Genomic DNA, 17,737 nt, shown 5'->3' with positions numbered 1-17,737 from the left:
CAATTTTCCTTTCAATCTCCTTGAAAAATTAATTTGATATCTATATTGGGATTACATTGAATATGTAGACTACTTTTGGTAGAATTGTCATTTACACAATATTGAGTCTTCCTATCCAAGAACAGGGAACATTTTCTCATTTCTTTAGGTCTTTTATTGTGCCTTGCTGAAATGTTCTGTAATTTTCTTTGTTTGGGTCTTTTGTGTCTCTAGTTAGGTTGACTCCCAAGTATCTCAATTTGTGGCTGCCTATTGCAAATGGTATTGCTTTCTTGATTTCCTTCTCTGAGTTCTCTTTGTTACTGTGGAGGAATCCCATTCATTTTTGGATATTGATCTTGTATCTTGTCACTCTATTAAATTGGTCTACTAGCTCTAACAGTTTTGTTTTGGGTTTTTTGCTTGTTTTTGTTGAGTCCTTGGGGTTTTCTGTGTACACTATCATATCATCTGCATATAGTGATAGTTTAACCATCTCTTTGCCTATAGGGATGCCTTTTATTTCCTTCTCTTGTTGTTTTTCCCTAGAAAGCACTTCCAATACAATATTGAATATAAGTGGTAACATTGGGCATCCTTGTCTGGTCCCTTTTCTTGGACAAAATGCTTTCAGTCTTTCTCCACTGAGAATGGTATTGGTTCTTGGTTTTGCACATGTATTTTCCTTTATGTTGAGGAAATTTCATTCTATTCCAATTTTACTAAGTGTCTTAATCAAGAACAAGTGTTAGATTTTGTCAAATGCCTTTTCTGCATCAATGCTAGGATCATATGATTCTTCTTACTTGCTTTGTTAATATGGTGAATTACATTGATTGTTTTTCTTATATTGAACCATCCTTCCATACCTCTCATGAATCCTACTTTGTCATGATTAATTTTTTATTTTATTTTATGTGTTTCTGGATTCTTTTGGCTAGGATTTTTTTCATCTATGTTTTTGCGAGATATTGCTCTGTAGTTTTCTTTTTTGTTAATATCTTTGCTTGATTTTAATATTAGGGTTATGCTTACTTCATAAACTGTCTCTGGGAGTGTTCCTTCTTTTTCTAATTTTTGAAATAGCTTAAGTAGAAATGGTGAAAAAAAATCTCTGAATGTTTTGTGGAATTCAGCTGTAACGCCATCTCATCCAGGACATTTTTTGTCAGGGAGTCTTTTTATGACTTGTTCAATTTCCTGTTTTTTAATGGGTCTGTTCAAGTGTTGTACATCTGACCACGTCAACCTCCTGTTCTTGTAAGGTTTCAAATTTATCAAGTATATTTTTTCATAGTATTCTGATATAGATTTAATTTCCTCTGATTCTGTTGTGATGTCACCTCTATCATTTCTTAATCAAGTTATTTATGTTTTCTCCTTTTTCCCCTTTTGTTAAGTTTGTCAGTGGTCTGTCAATTTTATTGACTCTTTTGAAAACCAGCTCCTAGTCTTATTGATGATTTCAATTATTTTTCTGTTTTCCCTCTCAATGATTTCAGCACTTGTCCTTACAATTTCTTTCTTCTAGAGGCTATTGGGTTATTTTATATTTGATGAAGGTATTGCATTAGATCATTAATTTTACTTCTTTCTTAATTTTTTAATGTGTTTGCCTATTGCTATGAACTTCTACCTGAGGATTGCCTTAGCTATATTCCAGTGGTTTTAGTACATTTTTTTCATTATCATTTGTTTTGAAGAACTTCTTTATTTCATTCTTTATTTCTTCTATAACCCAATCATGTTTGAGCAGAGTGTTGTTTAGCTTCCACATTGGTGGCTTTATAAGCTTTATCCTCTGGTGGTTAATTTCTAGCTTTATGACATTGTAATCTGAGGAGATAGTTTATATTATTTCAGTGTTTATTAATTTGTTGAGGCTTGCTTGTGCCCTAATATGTGATCAGTTCTGGAGAATATACCATGTGCACTTGAGAAAAAAGTATATTCAGTTTTAGTTGGGTGTAGTGTTCAGAATACATCCACAAGGTCGAATTGGCTGACTTTATAGTTTAGGTCTTCTGCGTCTTTGTTAAATTTCTCTTGAGTTGACTCATCCTTTGGTGAGAGTGTGTCAAAGTCTCCTTCCACTATTGTGATACTGTCTATTTCTTTCTTCAGTTCTGTTAACAGTTTTATGTATTTAGCAGATGTATCATTTGGTGCATAGATGTTGACCATTGTTATGTTTTCTTGATCTCTTGTGTCTTTAATCATTATGTAGTGTCCTTCTTTATCTTTTATGGTGATTTTCATTCTGAAGTCTATTTTATCAGAGATTTGTATTGCCATTCCTGCTTCTTTTGTGGATGCCATTTGCTTGTTACATTTTTTCCAGTTTTTGATTATTTTAGTCTTTCTCTTTGTTTGTTGGATGTGTCTCTTGTAGATAATATATTGATGACTTTGTTTTATTTTTTTATCCATTTTGTTACTCTTTTTCTCTTGATTGGTACATTTACTTCATTCACATTAAATGTGATTATTGACAGGCCAGGTTTTATCATTGCCATTTTGCTGTGAGTTTTTTGTTGTTGCTGTTGTTCTGTTTTGTTTCTTGTTACTATGGTCCATTCACTTTCTTTTGGTGTCTCTATGTGAAGGACTTCCCTTAAAATTTCTTGTAGATTTGGTCTTGTTTTCACAAATTTCTTAAGTTCTTTCTTTTCTGCAAAGGATGTGATTTCTATTTTATATTTGATGGAGAGTTTTGCTGGGTACAGAATCTTGGGTTGGCAATTTTTTTTTTTTCTTTCAAGTTTCTGTATATGGCATTCCATTGTTTTTTTTGCTCACAGGGTTTCTGCTGAAAAATCAGAACTTAATCTGATTGTTTTTCCTTTGTAGTTTATTCTTTGTTTTTCTTGTGCTGCTTTCAATAGTCTATCTTTACCTGTTAAACTTTGCAGCTGCTACTGGGGTGAGATGATATCTCATTGAACTTTTGGTTTGTATTTGTTTGATTGCCAGTGATTTTGAGCATGTCTTCTTGTGTCTGTTGGCCATCTGAATGTCTTTTTCCTTGAAAAGTCTTTCCATGTATTTTGCCCATTTTGTAACTGGGTTATCAGTATTTTTCTTGTGGAGGCCCTATAGTACTCTGTAAACTTTTGTTATGAGATCCTTGTCTGAGATGTCCTTGCTGAATATTTTTTTCCCCAGTCAGTAGGTATTCTTTCACCCTATCAGAAAAGTTTTTGGTGTGTACAGGGATTTAATCTTTAGAAAGTTTCATTCATCAATTTTTTCCTCTCTTTGTTGTGCATTTCTAAATATACTTGTCAGCTATTTACACCATAGGCTCAAAAAGCTGAACATAGAAATTTCATTTAACTCAGCTATTCCATTGCTAGGAATTTATCCCAAGCAAATTAGAACAGAGACACAGATGGATATTTGTGTGTTGATGTTCATAACAGCATTATTAACAATCCCAATAATATGGGAACAGCTCAAACATCCAACAAAAAGTGAATGGATTGAGAAACTGTGGTACATTCACATAATAGAATACTATATAGCACTAAAGTGCAATCATTTAGAAAAATACTACATAACATGGAAGAGACTGGAGAGCACTATACTGAGTAAGCTAACTCAGTTTCACAAGGACAAATACTGCATAAGACCATAAGACCATAAAAATAGAAGGATAGCAGGTAATACATGTATGAAAGTCCAAAGGGGTAAAGGGCGGGAGAAGAAAGGTGAAAGTAGGCAGGGGAAATCACAGTTTCACAATTTGGTGGGTGGAGGGAGAGGGATGAAGGAAATGGGACTTGAAAAGATGAGGTAATGATGAGCATAGTTCAAACTGCTCTGAAGGAATTGGCAAAAAATTAGGCCCCAGAAGTTGATGGAATAGCAATTGAAATATTACAACAAACAGAAGCTGTCCTGGTTGTGCTCATCAAGTTGTGTCAAGAAATCTGGAGGACAACTACCTAGCCAACTGACTGGAAGAGATCCATATTTATCCCCATTCAAAAAATGTTTTCACACTGACATAGTGGGGAAACTATTGAACAATATCACACACAAGCAAAATCCTGCTCAATATTATAAAGAAAATGGCTGGAACAGAAAAGTATCAGATATATAAGCTGGATTTAGAATAGGCTGTGGCTCTAGGGATATCATAGCTAACATCAGATCTTGGCTTAAAGCAGAGAGTACCATTTTCTACATACTTGAGACTGTTACAGCAGTCACTGGGTCAAAACATCTGGTTTTCCCCTCTTTTTCCAACCCTTCGCCTTTCTAAACATGATGTCCATTTCCAAGGAATAGCCTCTCCTAGTAACATGCCCAATATATTTGACACAAAGCTTTGTCTTCTTTGTGCACTTTGGCTACACTTTCTCTAAGACATGTGTTTGTTCTTTTGACTGTCTATGGGATATTCAGTACTCTTCTTCAACATCTCAAAGGGGTCAATTCTTCTAGCATACCAATAACCCTACTCATTGTCCAGCTCTCAGATACACAGGAAGTAATAGAAAAAACCATGGCCTGATCAGGCACACTTTAGTCCTCAGTCTGACATTGTTGCTTCTCAGTAATTTGGAGAGATCCCTAATTGCAGCTTTCCCAATAAATATGTCTACTGATCTCCTGACAGCTGGTACCAAGTATGGTGAGTGTAGATTCAAGTAAGGTGAACTAATTGAGAATTTAATTTTTTTTCTTAATCAATCATGATGTTACCTGTCAGTCCAGTGATGAGAACTTTTGTTTTCTTTATATTTAGATGTAATCCATATTAAAGGCTTTAGTGCTCTTCTGCATTATTATGGCAACTGAGTTGTTTATTTTGGATTATAGTAATCTTTGAATAGCCATTAATTTGTTTTCCATAACAGCTTACTTTCAATCAGAATCTATTTGATATCAGCAGTGATATCCTCAGTACCACACCTCTTCTAAATCCTGCTTAAACTTGGGCAGTTCTCTATCTAGGTACTGTTCTAGCTGTTTTTGAATGATCTTCAGCAGTATTTTGCTTGCATGTGATAGTTTGCACATTCTGTTGGATCACCTTTCTTGGGAATAAGCAAATTGGACCACTTCCAGTGGCAAGCCAGCTGCCCTCCAAATTTCCTGGCATAGACTGGCGAGCCATTCCAAGGCTGCATCTGTTAATTGAAACAAGTCAATTGACAAAAGCATTTGACTGCTTGGATCTTAACAACATTGTGACTGACATCAAAAAGAATGGGAGTCCCAGAGGATTTACCACAGGCTATTGTGTGAACAGAGCAAAGGAACACTGCATGGTTTAAAATTAAGAAGGGAGTGCGTCAGGATTGCATTCCCTCTCCGTACCAATTTAATCTGTTTGCTGAATAAATTATCTGAGAAGCTAGGACTGCTACAGACCTACTGAATCACAAGATTTGGGGATGGAGCTCAGTAATTTCTATTTAACAATCTCTCTTAGTGTTTCTTTTTTTTTTTTTAAATCTCTATGTGGAAAGGACTATGATTTATTGCAAAGAATTATTATGGAGTAAATCCCAAGGTAAGAATTTTAAAAAACAAATTACACATTTACTGTTTAGGCTAAAGTCTTAGTTACTTCTTGGAGATTTGAGAACTGTTAAGGGGTAGAGTGCTTTTCCTTTCTTCTCTTCTTTTTTTCTTTTTTGTGATGTTTTCCCTTTTTTGACTTCTTGTTCTTTTCTTTTTTTTCTTTCTTCTGATATTTTTGTTTCTTTTGTTTTGAAGTGTCCTCTTCAGTGGAAGTGGAGGAATAAGACTTTTGTTGATTCTCTTGATTTTTCAAGTTAAAGTCCTTGAACCCTCTAGTTGCAGACAGAGATGTACACTTGTACTCTAATCCTTTTTCGTTTTTTTTTCAATTTGAGTTTTTCTTTGCTTTTTGTTTTCTTCTCTTCTTCTTCATTTATTCTTTTTTCTTGTAATGCCTGTAATTTATTCAGTTCTTCATTCTCTTCGTCACTATCTTCACTGCTAGTGCTGCTAACATCCAAAACTATGTCCCTCTTGGGGTCTACTCGGAGAAAATTGCGGCATTCAAAAGTCAGATGACCAGGGTAGCCACATTTTTTACAGCCTGCTCTGACATTGTCCTTGTTGCAACCTGGGACTGCCATGGCACTGGCAAGGGGAGTCGCTGGAGCGCTCGGCTCTCCAGGACGCGCTCTCTTCCCGCCTGTTACAGCACCGAACCACGGCGGCGGACTCTCTCCCACCGCGCCGCTCTCTTAGTGTTTCTGATCCTAGCTAAAATTTGGTAGCCACTGAGTTTTCTTTCTCAGAAGGGCCTTGGGAACAAGATGGGGGTACCCTCTGGAACCATTCTGGGGCTATGAAGCTGTCTCCAGAAGATCTCACAAAGATTTAGAGTTCTCATGCTCAGTCCTTCAGGCACTGAGGATCATCAATTAGCATCTGCCTTAGTACCTTTGATACTGTGTGCCCACATCCTTTTGTATCTTGCCTCTTCTCATTTCTCACTGTCTTTGTCCACAGAGAAGTTCCTGGTGAAAAGCCCCTCACAGTCCATTGTGGCAGAGCTTGGTGGGAACATCATCTTGCCCTGCTCCCTGTATCCAGCCATGAATGCAGAGAACATGGAGCTGCGATGGTTTCGTACTCAGATCTCAGATGTGGTGTTTGTCTATCAAAACCAGCAGGAGCAGAAGGAGGAGCAGATGCCTCAGTATGCTGGGCGGACCTCAATGGTGAAGGACTTGCTCACATCTGGGGAGGCTGCTGTACTCATTGACAAAGTCCAGGTTTCTGATGATGGACTGTATACCTGCTTATTCAAAAAAGGAGGCTACCATAGTACAGCCACTTTGGAGTTGAAAGTGTCAGGTTGGTGACTTGGACATCCTAGAGTCCTAAGTTTATAGTCACAGGTGGTTTAATTCAGTCCCTTATTTTATAGGTACAGAAAAGAACCTTCATTCATTAATCTATTCACTATTAATAGAGCCCCTAGTATGCAGCAGGTCCTGTTCTTGGCACTAAAGATATATCAGTGAAACAGAGATCTATGCTCTTTGGAGTTCATATTCTGAATGCAGAGATAGATAAACCATGATAAACAGATTATAGGTTATAATTAGAAAATGACACGTTTTGAGGTTAAAAGGCAAAATACAATGGGTAACAACATCAGTATGTGAGGATGGGACTGGAATGGGGTCTAGGCTAGCCCTTATTGAAAATGTAGTGTATGGACAAAAGCTTGACACAGTAAGGATCTGACTAATTGTGTGTGTCTGTCTCTTTTTCTCATTTCTGTCAAGTGGAACCAATTCTTAGCTGGTTCTCCTGCAGGTTTCAGAGGCTGCATACCTTAAGGCAAGATATTGCCCAACTTTTTCTCAAAGAGTGACTGGTAGATTAAAACTGCTGAATTACTTAAAACAAACAAACAAGCAAACAAACAAATCTGTTGAATGGGCAACCTCATTGAGTTAGAGGTACAATTCCTTATGAACTATGCCACAAGTGTGTATCTAGAAGATAAGAATTATAAGCACATAGCAACATAAATTCCCTAGTTGGTAGTGTGACTGATGTGTTCTGGGCACACAAAGATCTTACAACCTACAGAAGTAAATGAGGGATAAGATGGTAACAGAGGTCAATACTTAATAGAAATTATTCCTGGTATAGGTTTCACTAAGGATAAGAGTGTGTGGTGAACAGGGAAAGTGTCTTAGAGTGCAGATCCTTAAACTGTTGCCAGCATTCATAAGAATGATTCCAAATAACGTTCAAGTTTGAGGGACTGAACTTGAAAAAAAAAGTATGAGCACATATTGCAAGATCATAGTTAATAGTAATTAATCAAATATTCCTTGCAATTTGTACAGAGTGTAGACAGTACAGAGATGGTTATATCTGACCTCTCCTAAGAGTTCTCCCGTAAGAGGAACTGTGCCCATAAACAAACCATGTAAACTCAGACATGGTCTCCCACTCTCTACCTACTTCTACTAATTCCAGTACAACTATTACTACTCTTCTGCGTGCAAAATATGTTGCAAGAACAACACAGATCTCATAGAACTATAATCACAGTTTTAAGTGTTGTGGTTTTTTTTTTTTTTTTTAAATGGTAGTTAATAGTTTATAATCCAGGTTGGCAGTAGGTTACAATTCCTCAGCCAGGAAGCTTCTAAGTATATCTTCAGTCCATACAACTTCCCAAGTTTGCTTTGTAGAATCTTAGATATTTAGCTTCATGGCTTAGGTTAGTATTACAAAACTCGCTGCATGCTCTAAGTTATGTCATTTTCTCTCAGTTCTTCTTAAAGCTAGAGTGAAGACCTTTGGTTAACTCCACAGGATAGCAGTCTCAAGTCAGCTCTGTCTCATGTCAGTCTCTTGTTCTCTCTGAGGCTGCTGCTCTCATGTAGATTCTGAATTGACTGGGGTAGAGATCTCTGGCTCTGAAGCATGGGCATGCTGCACTCCCTGCTTCTTCTTTCTTCCTAGTAGTGAGATTCTCACTTTTGCTACTAAATCTGCTCAATTTAATTTCATGGGATGGGGAAAACGGAACAATTCCCTAATGATTATTTTATACACATCCTATTCTAAGTTCTCACCTAAGTGGTGAAAGCCAAAGTGGAAGACTAGGAAAACAATTTTGAACAATAAACTCTTGCCACCACACGGGTAGATTATGTGGACCATGAGATGCACAGGTGGTAGAAATTGAGGAGATTTGTGAGAATGGGAAAGCAGATGCCAGAACAGAGAAAGCTTTGCATGCTGCAAGAGAGTGTGGAAGCAGAGCTGAAGAAAATTTAAGCAGCACAGTGCAGGGTATGTTTCCTCTGACAGGTATAAGGAGAATGATAGGAAGAAAGACTAGAAGTGTGGAGTACAGTTAAAGAGGTGGAATAGATGACTGCCTAACCCTGAAGCAGTGGTAGAATAGGAGAGGAGGAGTCAGGTATCAGAGCATTTAGGAAGTAAACTCAAGGGAGTGAATGGATTTAGGAATATGGAGGAAGTAGAAGCCACATAGACTCATGAAGTTTCCACTGGCTATTGCTGTTTAGTGGTAAGCATATTGATAATTCTGTATCAATTTCATATCATCATAATAATGCTGTATAGCAATAAATCATAACCCTTCTATGTTATATAATAGTAAAGTTATTTAACTTAAGCATTATTACTGAAACTCAAACTATGCCTTTGAATCAGTTCTGATTTATGGTGACCCCTCCCCATTGCTTTTACAAGGTTGTAAATCACAGCAGCAGGAAACTGCTTATCTTTTTCCCTTGTTGCCATTGGTGAATTCAAACCACTGGAGAAGCAAAGCAGTGTAAATGACTAAAAACTATGCAATTAGAATTAACTTGAGCATTTATAAAGACAATTAATCTGTACCTGGTTTAACTAACCTGAACTGTGAAAAGATTTCTGGTTAGCTGAAATGGTCACTGTGTGACACTTGTCGGGGTTTTTGGCAAGGATGGGCTTGCTAATCTTAGACTGTTTCAGCTCAAAAGCCTAGGATGACAAGGCACTGTTTCATGCGTCTTACCTTCCAGCAGGCTCACAAATACTTTTCAATTTTTTTTCATGACATTTACCAATTTACTTCATTTACTAATAAAAAACAAGTTACTTGACCTATGCGAGAATCAGAGTGGGAGTGCTTTATAAAGTGATATGACAAATGTTCTGAGTTGATATCCTCACCCTTTTGTCTTCTGAACGATGGTATCTCAGGGCCTTAATCTCTGCTCTTCCCTGACCATGCAGAATCTGCAGATAATGTTGCAGAGACCATTTAGTCTAATTAATAAAGGCAAAAAGCAATTCTTGTGATTGATATTGCCTATAGCTTAATTTCTTTTGAATGTCTTTCAACATTTCAGTATTTTATCTATGAGCTTACTACACTCATTCACTACTGTCTAATCAGTTCTGACTTATGGTAACCCTTCTTTGTGTTTGAAGACTAAATTTTTATGGGAGGAGATTGTCTTTCTCCTACAGAGAAGCTGATGGATTCTAACTGCTGACATTTGGGTAAGCAACCCATTAAGTTAGGTTAACTCAGTCCACATCCTAAAATCTCACTGTCCCCTGTTTCAGTGGAGTAGGAGCTGGAGTTCTTTCTGGTCTCTTTCTCTCTACTTCAGTTATAACAATTTCCTCCTATGGCAATGTCACTTAACCACCTTGCACATAATCCTTTTTGCTCTTCTTCTTGAAATAGTTCTTTTTAAATAAAGTTACTCTTGTCTAATTAAAAAAAAGCGTAAGCTATTGGGATTTTGCGGCTGAAATCTGTATGAGTAATCATTATAAGCAAGCAAATGTACAGAATGACTATAGAAAACAAAACGTATGTGAATGAAACTGAGCAAATGAATGGTTGCATAAAAGTGCATGTTGTTATGTGTTGTCCAGTTGACTATGATTCAAAGAGTCCCTACGAACAATGGCTCTGAATCTTGCTCTATCCTGAGCCAACCCCAGTGTCTCTGACACACCTGTCTGCATTGCCATGTTGTTGTTGCTATGTGCCACTGAGTCACCTGCAACCCATAGCAACCGTATGTAAAGCAGCTCTGAAACCTTCCCTGTCTTAAGTCAGTCTCATTAATTCTGATGCAACAACCCCCATTGCTCCAGTTCCTGTATTAATCCATCTCATCCGGGGTCTTTCTTTCCTGTGCTGTCTTTCCATCCTTCCGAGTATGATGTGTCTCTCCTGGCCACATGCCCAAAGTATGCAAGATGGAGCTTCAAAATCCTAGTCTCCAATAGTCACTGTCAATCCATCTCATATAGAGTTTTTTTGTGCTGACCTTCTACCCTTCCAAGCATAATATCTTTCTCCAAAGATTGCCTCTTGCAGACAACATGCCCAAAATATGTGAGACAGAGTTTCAAAATTCTTGCCTCCAAGGAGCAGTTGGTTTCATCCCTTCTAGGACTGACCTGTTTGTTCTCTTGGAAGTCAATGGTATGTTCACTACTCTTCTCTAGCCCCACAACTCAAAGGTATCAATTATTCTGTCATCTTTAGTCATTTTCCAGCTCTTAAAGGCATAGCAAGCAATTAAAGAAGACCATGGCCTGCATCAGGTGCATCTGTCTTTAGACTGGCATTATTTCTCTTTAGCAATCTTGAGAAGCATTTGATGGCAGGTTATTTCAGTGCAACTAATCTTTTGACTTCCTTACTGCTGGTGCCATGGGTGTTGATTGTGGAATTTAGCAAGATGAAATGATAAACAACTTCAATCTTTTCTCTATCTTGATGCTGCCTTTTGGTCCAATGATGAGGCTTTTTGTTTTCTTGATGTTGAGATGCAATCCATATTGAAGGCTTCAGCCCTTGATCTTGTGCAACAAGCAGTTTAAGTGCTCCTCAGTTTCAGTGAGCAAGGTTGTGTCATCTGCATAATTCAGGTTGTTGTTGGATCTTCCTCCAATCCTGAAGCCACATTCTTCTTCATAAAGTCAAGGCTCTCAAATTATCTGTTCATCATAGTCATTGAAAAGGTATGGAGAAAGAATATATCCTTGATGCATTCTTTCCTTGATTTTGAACCATGCATTGCTCCCTTGCTCTGATTGCATAACAGCTTCTTGATCTAAGTATAGGTTTCACATGAACACAGTATGATCCATACAGCCAAACACCTTGCATAGTCAATGAAACATTGATGTTGTTATGTGCCATTGAGTTGCTTGTGACTCATAGTGACCCTTTGTACAACAGCCCCAAACCCTGCTCTATCTCTTGCCAATCTTATTGTCTCTGACACTTCTATCCCTATTACCCCAGTGACGGAATCAACCTATCTCATCTAGGTTCTTCTCCTGCGCTGACCCTCCATGCTCCCAAGCATGATATTTCTCTCCAAGGATTGGTCCCTCCCTGCAATATGTCCAAAATATGGCAGATGGAGCTTCAGAATCCTTGCCTCCAAGGAGCAGCATTAATTGTAAAGTTTACAGAAAGGTTAGATTTCCATTCATTTATTGCTGCACATTTTAACCCCTCTCCTTCCTTTCTCCCCCAGTTAACTTTTTTTTTAAATAATATTTATTCATTGTTGCATAATTACTTCCCTTCCCTCCTTGCCACAGTTCTCTTTGCAATGTACCTCTTATTCTGGAATGTTATTGTATGTATAATGTCTAACAATATATTCCTTTTAAACAGTTTTCCTTCATCTGTGCCAATGTAATGTTCATTATCTATCCACTCTTATACTATTATCCTCCCAACTCCCCATGTCAGACCTGCTTTATAACAGTGGTACTATGGTATTTATCCTTTTGTGGCTGAGATACTTCACTCACTATAATGACACCCTTATGGTACTCTCTTCTTTCAGTCAAGATCCATCTAACGTCAGCAAAGATATTCCTAGGGCCCCTTCTAGATCCAGCTTGTATTTCTGATGATTTCTAGTTAGTGTCCTGTTTTTGTTTTGGGATAATCTTCAGCACGACTTTGCTTGTGTGTGATATTAATGATATTATTTTATTATTTCCCCTTCTGTTGGATCACCTTTTTTTTGAATGGGAATAAATGTAGATTCCTTCCAGGTGGCTAGTCAGGTAGCAGCCCTCCAGATTTCTTGGCACAATCTGGTTAGCACATCTAGGGCTGTATCTGTTGTTTGAAATACATTAATTGGTATTCCATTTATTACTTCATCGCAGCTTGAACTTCTTCCGTTATCAACATTGGTTCTTAATTATACACTACTTCTTGAAATGGTTCTGTGTCAAATTTCTGATTAGTAGTTGAATAACTTAACCACAGTACCACTATAGTTCTTTCCAAGGCTTAAAGTTTCTCCCACCCTGCTTTATATCTCCCTACTTTTTATCCCTCCACCCCCATAAAGGATAGCCTTCCTATAGAACCTCCAGAATGTAAGAATAATGATTTCCTAATGACTTAGTGGTAAGGAATTATTCTGCTAACCCAAAGGTACTCGGTTTGAATCCAACAGTTGCTTCATGAAAGATGTACAATCTCCTCCTGTGTGTAATTTACTGCCCCTGGAAAACTGCTGAAGGGTCAGCTACAAGTTGGTTCTACCTCAGCCATACACACAACAGCTGTCCTTGGAGCTCTGGTGGCCTAGTGGCTAAGGAGTTATACTCCCAACCCAAAGGCAGGCAGTTCAAATCTACAAGCTGCTCCATAGTAGGAAAATGGGCAATCTCTTTTTGATTACAGCCTCTGAAAACCTGCTGGAGTGTCACTTATGAGTTGGTTTTGACTCGATGGCAATGAGTTGAGTTTGATGGTTGAGGATTCACACTGCCTAAGATCTTAGAATTCCTGTACCACAGGTATGGGGTCTGTTCCTGAGGTAAAAATCCAAGGACCAGAAGAAGATGGAGTCCAAGTGGTTTGCATGAGCTCTGGGTGGTTTCCAAAGCCTCTCGTGCAGTGGAGAGATCTTAGTGGAAAGAAGTTCCTGGTCTTCTCAGAAGTTCATGCCCAAGACACAGAAGGATTGTTCCAAGTAGAGGCCTCACTGGTGGTGAGAGACATGACTTCAGGGAATGTGACTTGCTCCATCCACAACCCAGTTTCAGGCCAAGAGAAGGCGAAGGCCATTTTCATTCCAGGTAAGCATGTCTTTGATCTCAGCAGGGCCTGAAAGAGGGAACTAGGGTCTGTTAGTACCTTGGTCATGGCTCCCATGTGATTTGCCCTTATGTGGTCCTTGGCTCGGTCATAGAGCCCTTCTTTCCACAGGTCTCTTCCTGGATACCTGCTTTTCTTGTGGGTATAAGTGTATTATGTCTCCCCATCTTTGGGGCTATCTATTTTATCATGAAAGAACATTCAGCAAAGTTACTGGAGCAGAAGGAGTGCAAAAATCTTGAGCAGTCTAATGAGGAGGACCAGCAGATAAAGGATGAAGCACTGAAAATCAGAGGTAAGGCAGAGTTGGTGCTGAAAGAAAAGCTTACAACAGGACCAGCTCTGGCTGAAGTAGCCTATAAGGAGATCTAAGGGGCCTTCCCAGAGCAGAAGGCTCAGGAGATCTGGATAGGACAGCTGGGCTCATACGTGACTCTGATGGGGCTGGAATGATAAATTTCTCCAGTTGACAAAAACAGAGAGGGTTTTGGTTTATTTCAGGCTTTCCAGGTTCATGTACTAGCCTTTCTTAAGTGTAATAGTTCACAGAGGGTTTTTTTCCCTCCCCCTTTCAGATGAACTTCAGGCAGAGCTTGGTAAGTTTATATTTCCTCTTTGTCTTATCTGGGGAAGACATTCTGTTTGACTGGTTGGGTTTTTTTATTTGTTTTGTTTTTATTTTTTAAATAATTACTATTTGAATAAATGTTTACAAACTGGCTATTTGTTTTACCTCAAACACATTTTGTTTTGTAACATTTATTACAATGTTGTAAATCACTTTTCCTATTCCTCCTTTGTAATTCTCATTTCTGGTAATTATTCTATCTTACTCCTCTCTGCCTTTTGGAATTTATCCCTTGGGAAGTGTATCTCTTGACTCTGTATTGGAGTGAGTGCCTTCCTGATGGTATTTGTCACCTTATATATTTTTTACTGATTTGCTGGAAGTTGAAACACAGTGATGAGTTTTGTTCCAGGGTTGAAGAGTGACTAAATGCCTTTATTTGGGGGATTTTACCAGTCTTTGTAGGACTATTAAGTCTGATTTCTCACTGTTTTTTAGGGTTTTCACCCATATTTCTCCTTCCTCATCCATGCAGACTCTATCCATGATATTTATTGTGCTCCCTTGATTCCTCACTTCTAGAATGATCCCTCTGAGTGCTCATCATCAGTGGTGGGTGGGGCCATCGGCTTGGCTCTTTTAGTTTCAAAGTCATGAAAATGGAAATTTTTGTGGTTCATCTGCTTAGACTAATTGTTTTCATGCATTTTTACTTTTGGTCCTCTCTTTTTTTGTAATGGAGAGGGAAAGACCAATAATTCCACTTTAGATGACTATTTAAAAGCTTTTAAGACCTCAATTACACATTACAAAAGTAAGCTGTAGAACATTGTCTTTGTGTACTGTCATGTCAATTGACCTTTGTGTTCTTTAAGATTATGGTCTCTAGGCTCCAGAAATAGCACCTCATTTCCTGAGGGCATTAGGTTATGATTAAGAAACGTACAACACTTTGCTCCCTGTTGGCTCTGCTATGTATGTGGGTGAATTTATAGCTTCTGGTTTGCAAATTATTCTATTTCCCGTGTTTTGCCTTTTAGATTGGAGGAAGGAGATTTACCGGACTGGTGAGTGACTGTCTAGATACCCTTGATTCTCCCATCTTATCTGTACCCTTTGTACCTCCCTGACATAGAAACTAAGACCCCTTTTCCTGGGATTAGATGGAGAGGGTGGTAGGGGAGAGTCCTGCTCTTGTTGTTTTCAAAGATCTGGCCATTTGTTTCTTGTTCAGCACTGTAAGTCTGGAATCTGTCAGGTATCCAAATCTGGCCAGTATACCTTAGTGTTTTGTAGCCTTCAGTGCAGCCATCTCTCATTTTATACCTGGAAGTTAAAAGGAAGCTGCTTAGGAATTTGTTTAAGGAACCACATGTGATCCATGTGGCCATTAAGCACCATGTGGCACCATGTATGTGGTCGTTAAGCTTACAGGTGTGACTTGCTATTTAAGAAACCTCTCTGGAAGAGATAGTCCTTTCCAGGTTCTGAAGGTGTGGATGGAGAAGAGATGAGGAAACAACAGAGATATGTGTCCAGGGAAATACGCTAATAGAAACTGGGTCTGGAAGTGCTACTCTCTCTAGAAATCTTTTCCTCCCAAAAAACTCATTGACTTCTTTCTCTCTGTTGTTGGTTCCATATCTTTATCCTTCATTTCCCTTTTCCGGTAATATTCTAGATGTATGTCAGAAAAAGACTAGATATAACAATAATTTTTATAGTTATATAATAATTTCCCTGTTTTCTCCAAAATGTCTTCACAGATACATTTTTATTCTTAGTGGAATGCAGTCATAAAGGAGTTCTTGAAGAATAGAACAGCTACATGATTTGCTCAAATTTCTGTAATAACAGCAAGACAGTGTGTAACTTGAACACCAATCCCAACTTCCCATCATGCTAGTCATGAGAGTTTTCACTATTCTAAGACATTTCTGCACACTGTATAAATTCATCTCTCTTCCAGCATCTCTCTCTCTGAACAGGTCCTTTAAGGACAGATAAAGGGTGGTGATCAGTTGATATAAGATGATTTCGACTTCAATCTCACTAAAGGTATGTTTTGTTTCAGCCTGGAGAAAGGCCCAACTGTATGCGGGTAAGTGACACATTTCTGTGACCTTCTACCTCTCAGCCCTCTGGGTGTCTGTCCCAGTCTGGCTGGTCCTCTTTCAGAGGACCTTGGGCCAATATAGGACTAGTATCTTTAGTCTTCTTTTCTCTTTTTAGCCTCAGTTCTAAGACTATAGTAACTCCTGTATACACAGATTTGTCTCCTATTGGGTCCCTTTCTCTACTATCAATTGTTAGGGTTAGCTATATCTTCTTAAAACAATGATTTTATTTGGCATTTCTAGTTAGTTCTTTCAGTGACTTTAAAAGTTTAGTTCTCAGAAGGTACATGAGTGTAAAAACTGTGTAGGTCAAATATTGTTTGTGTTGAGATTTTAGAATCTGCACTTGCTTGAGAGTCCATTTTCTTTAGGAAGCTCTTGGTTCTAGGTCTCTCTGGCCCTGGGAATCCTATCTTTTTTTAAAAAAATTTTAGTAAATTTTACTTTTTCTGTTTCTTCTTGTCCTGTTAATATTGATCTTCTCTTTGACTCTTTATGATCTAACTCTTTTCCCATGTCTTCTTAATTGCTGAAGAAATACTGACTTTACAACTGATGTTTTTAAACTAGGGTCTAAGAGATTTCAAGATATATTTGGATGAATTCTTAGGTTGGGAGTCTGCAAATCACTTGAAAATGCATGAAAAATTCTTTATATGTGTAACAAGGGGGAAAAGTGACATAGCCGTTATCATTTTGCTAATAGCTATTATAATTTTCTTCAGAAAAAAACCTCTGTAATTACTTCTAGAAGTCCTGCTTGTGCTGTGCTTAAGGTTGGTAGTTTGAACACACCAGGCACGTCTTAAGAAAAAGATGTGGCAACCTAAAGATTTATAACCTTGGAAACAATATAGGGCATTTCAATTTGTTTTACAGAATTACTGATATTGCCAAAAGCTGAGGATATGCTGCTTGCATCTGAAAACTAATATTAGAGACTGGTAGAGTGGAACAGCAATAATTTAATTATGTACTTGTACATAGGAGATTGAGATTATTAACTTCTCACATTGCCTCTTTTACTAGAGACAACAGATGGCTTATTTAAGGAAAGGACATATATACTTGTATTTGAAGAATTTTTACAGTATTTTCTCTTCCCCAGGAACTCTGGTCAGTGGATATAGCCCATATATGCTAACCTAATTTTATCAATATTTCAGAGATATTTTTGGCACTAGCCTCTGTTGTGGGGTGCTTTGGTATTATTCTAAGGGAAACATATCTATCACTATCATTTCATTTTTGGAGGAAAATTTCTGGAGCAAGCAGAAGAAGGAATGAAAAAGATTATTTAAGAGGAGACTTAGCTCCTGGCCATAAATTGTAGAAGCAGATGAGAAAGGATAACAAAAAGGAGTTTAATGATAAATATCTGGGCAAGCAGGAAGGGACAACAAAAGAGTCTCAATAATAACTTACAGAAATTTT

At 37.9% G+C, this 17,737-nt stretch overlaps 2 protein-coding genes across 2 annotated transcripts in view; both read left to right on the top strand.

Annotated features, from left to right (window-relative positions):
* The window catches only part of LOC102856383 (butyrophilin-like protein 1-like), a 66,167-nt gene extending 59,925 nt beyond the window's left edge, over positions 1-6,242 (top strand). The window contains exon 8 of the mRNA XM_006896254.1: positions 5,925-6,242. Coding sequence (XP_006896316.1) covers positions 5,925-6,242 — 318 coding nt within the window. The remainder of the gene's footprint in view (positions 1-5,924) is intronic.
* Positions 6,243-6,356: 114 nt separating this feature from the next.
* The window catches only part of LOC102855969 (butyrophilin subfamily 1 member A1-like), a 19,009-nt gene continuing 7,628 nt past the window's right edge, over positions 6,357-17,737 (top strand). Inside the window, exons 1-3 of the mRNA XM_006896253.1 lie at positions 6,357-6,825; positions 13,318-13,599; positions 16,261-16,287. Of these exons, the coding sequence (XP_006896315.1) occupies positions 6,357-6,825; positions 13,318-13,599; positions 16,261-16,287 (778 nt within the window). The remainder of the gene's footprint in view (positions 6,826-13,317; positions 13,600-16,260; positions 16,288-17,737) is intronic.

This window comes from Elephantulus edwardii, unplaced genomic scaffold, assembly GCF_000299155.1.
Source record: "Elephantulus edwardii isolate Elephantulus edwardi_28Jun2011 unplaced genomic scaffold, EleEdw1.0 scaffold00184, whole genome shotgun sequence".
Lineage (NCBI taxonomy): Eukaryota > Metazoa > Chordata > Mammalia > Macroscelidea > Macroscelididae > Elephantulus > Elephantulus edwardii.
The sequence above is the reverse complement of the archived record's forward strand: the minus strand, read 5'-3'. Positions and strand labels throughout refer to the sequence as shown.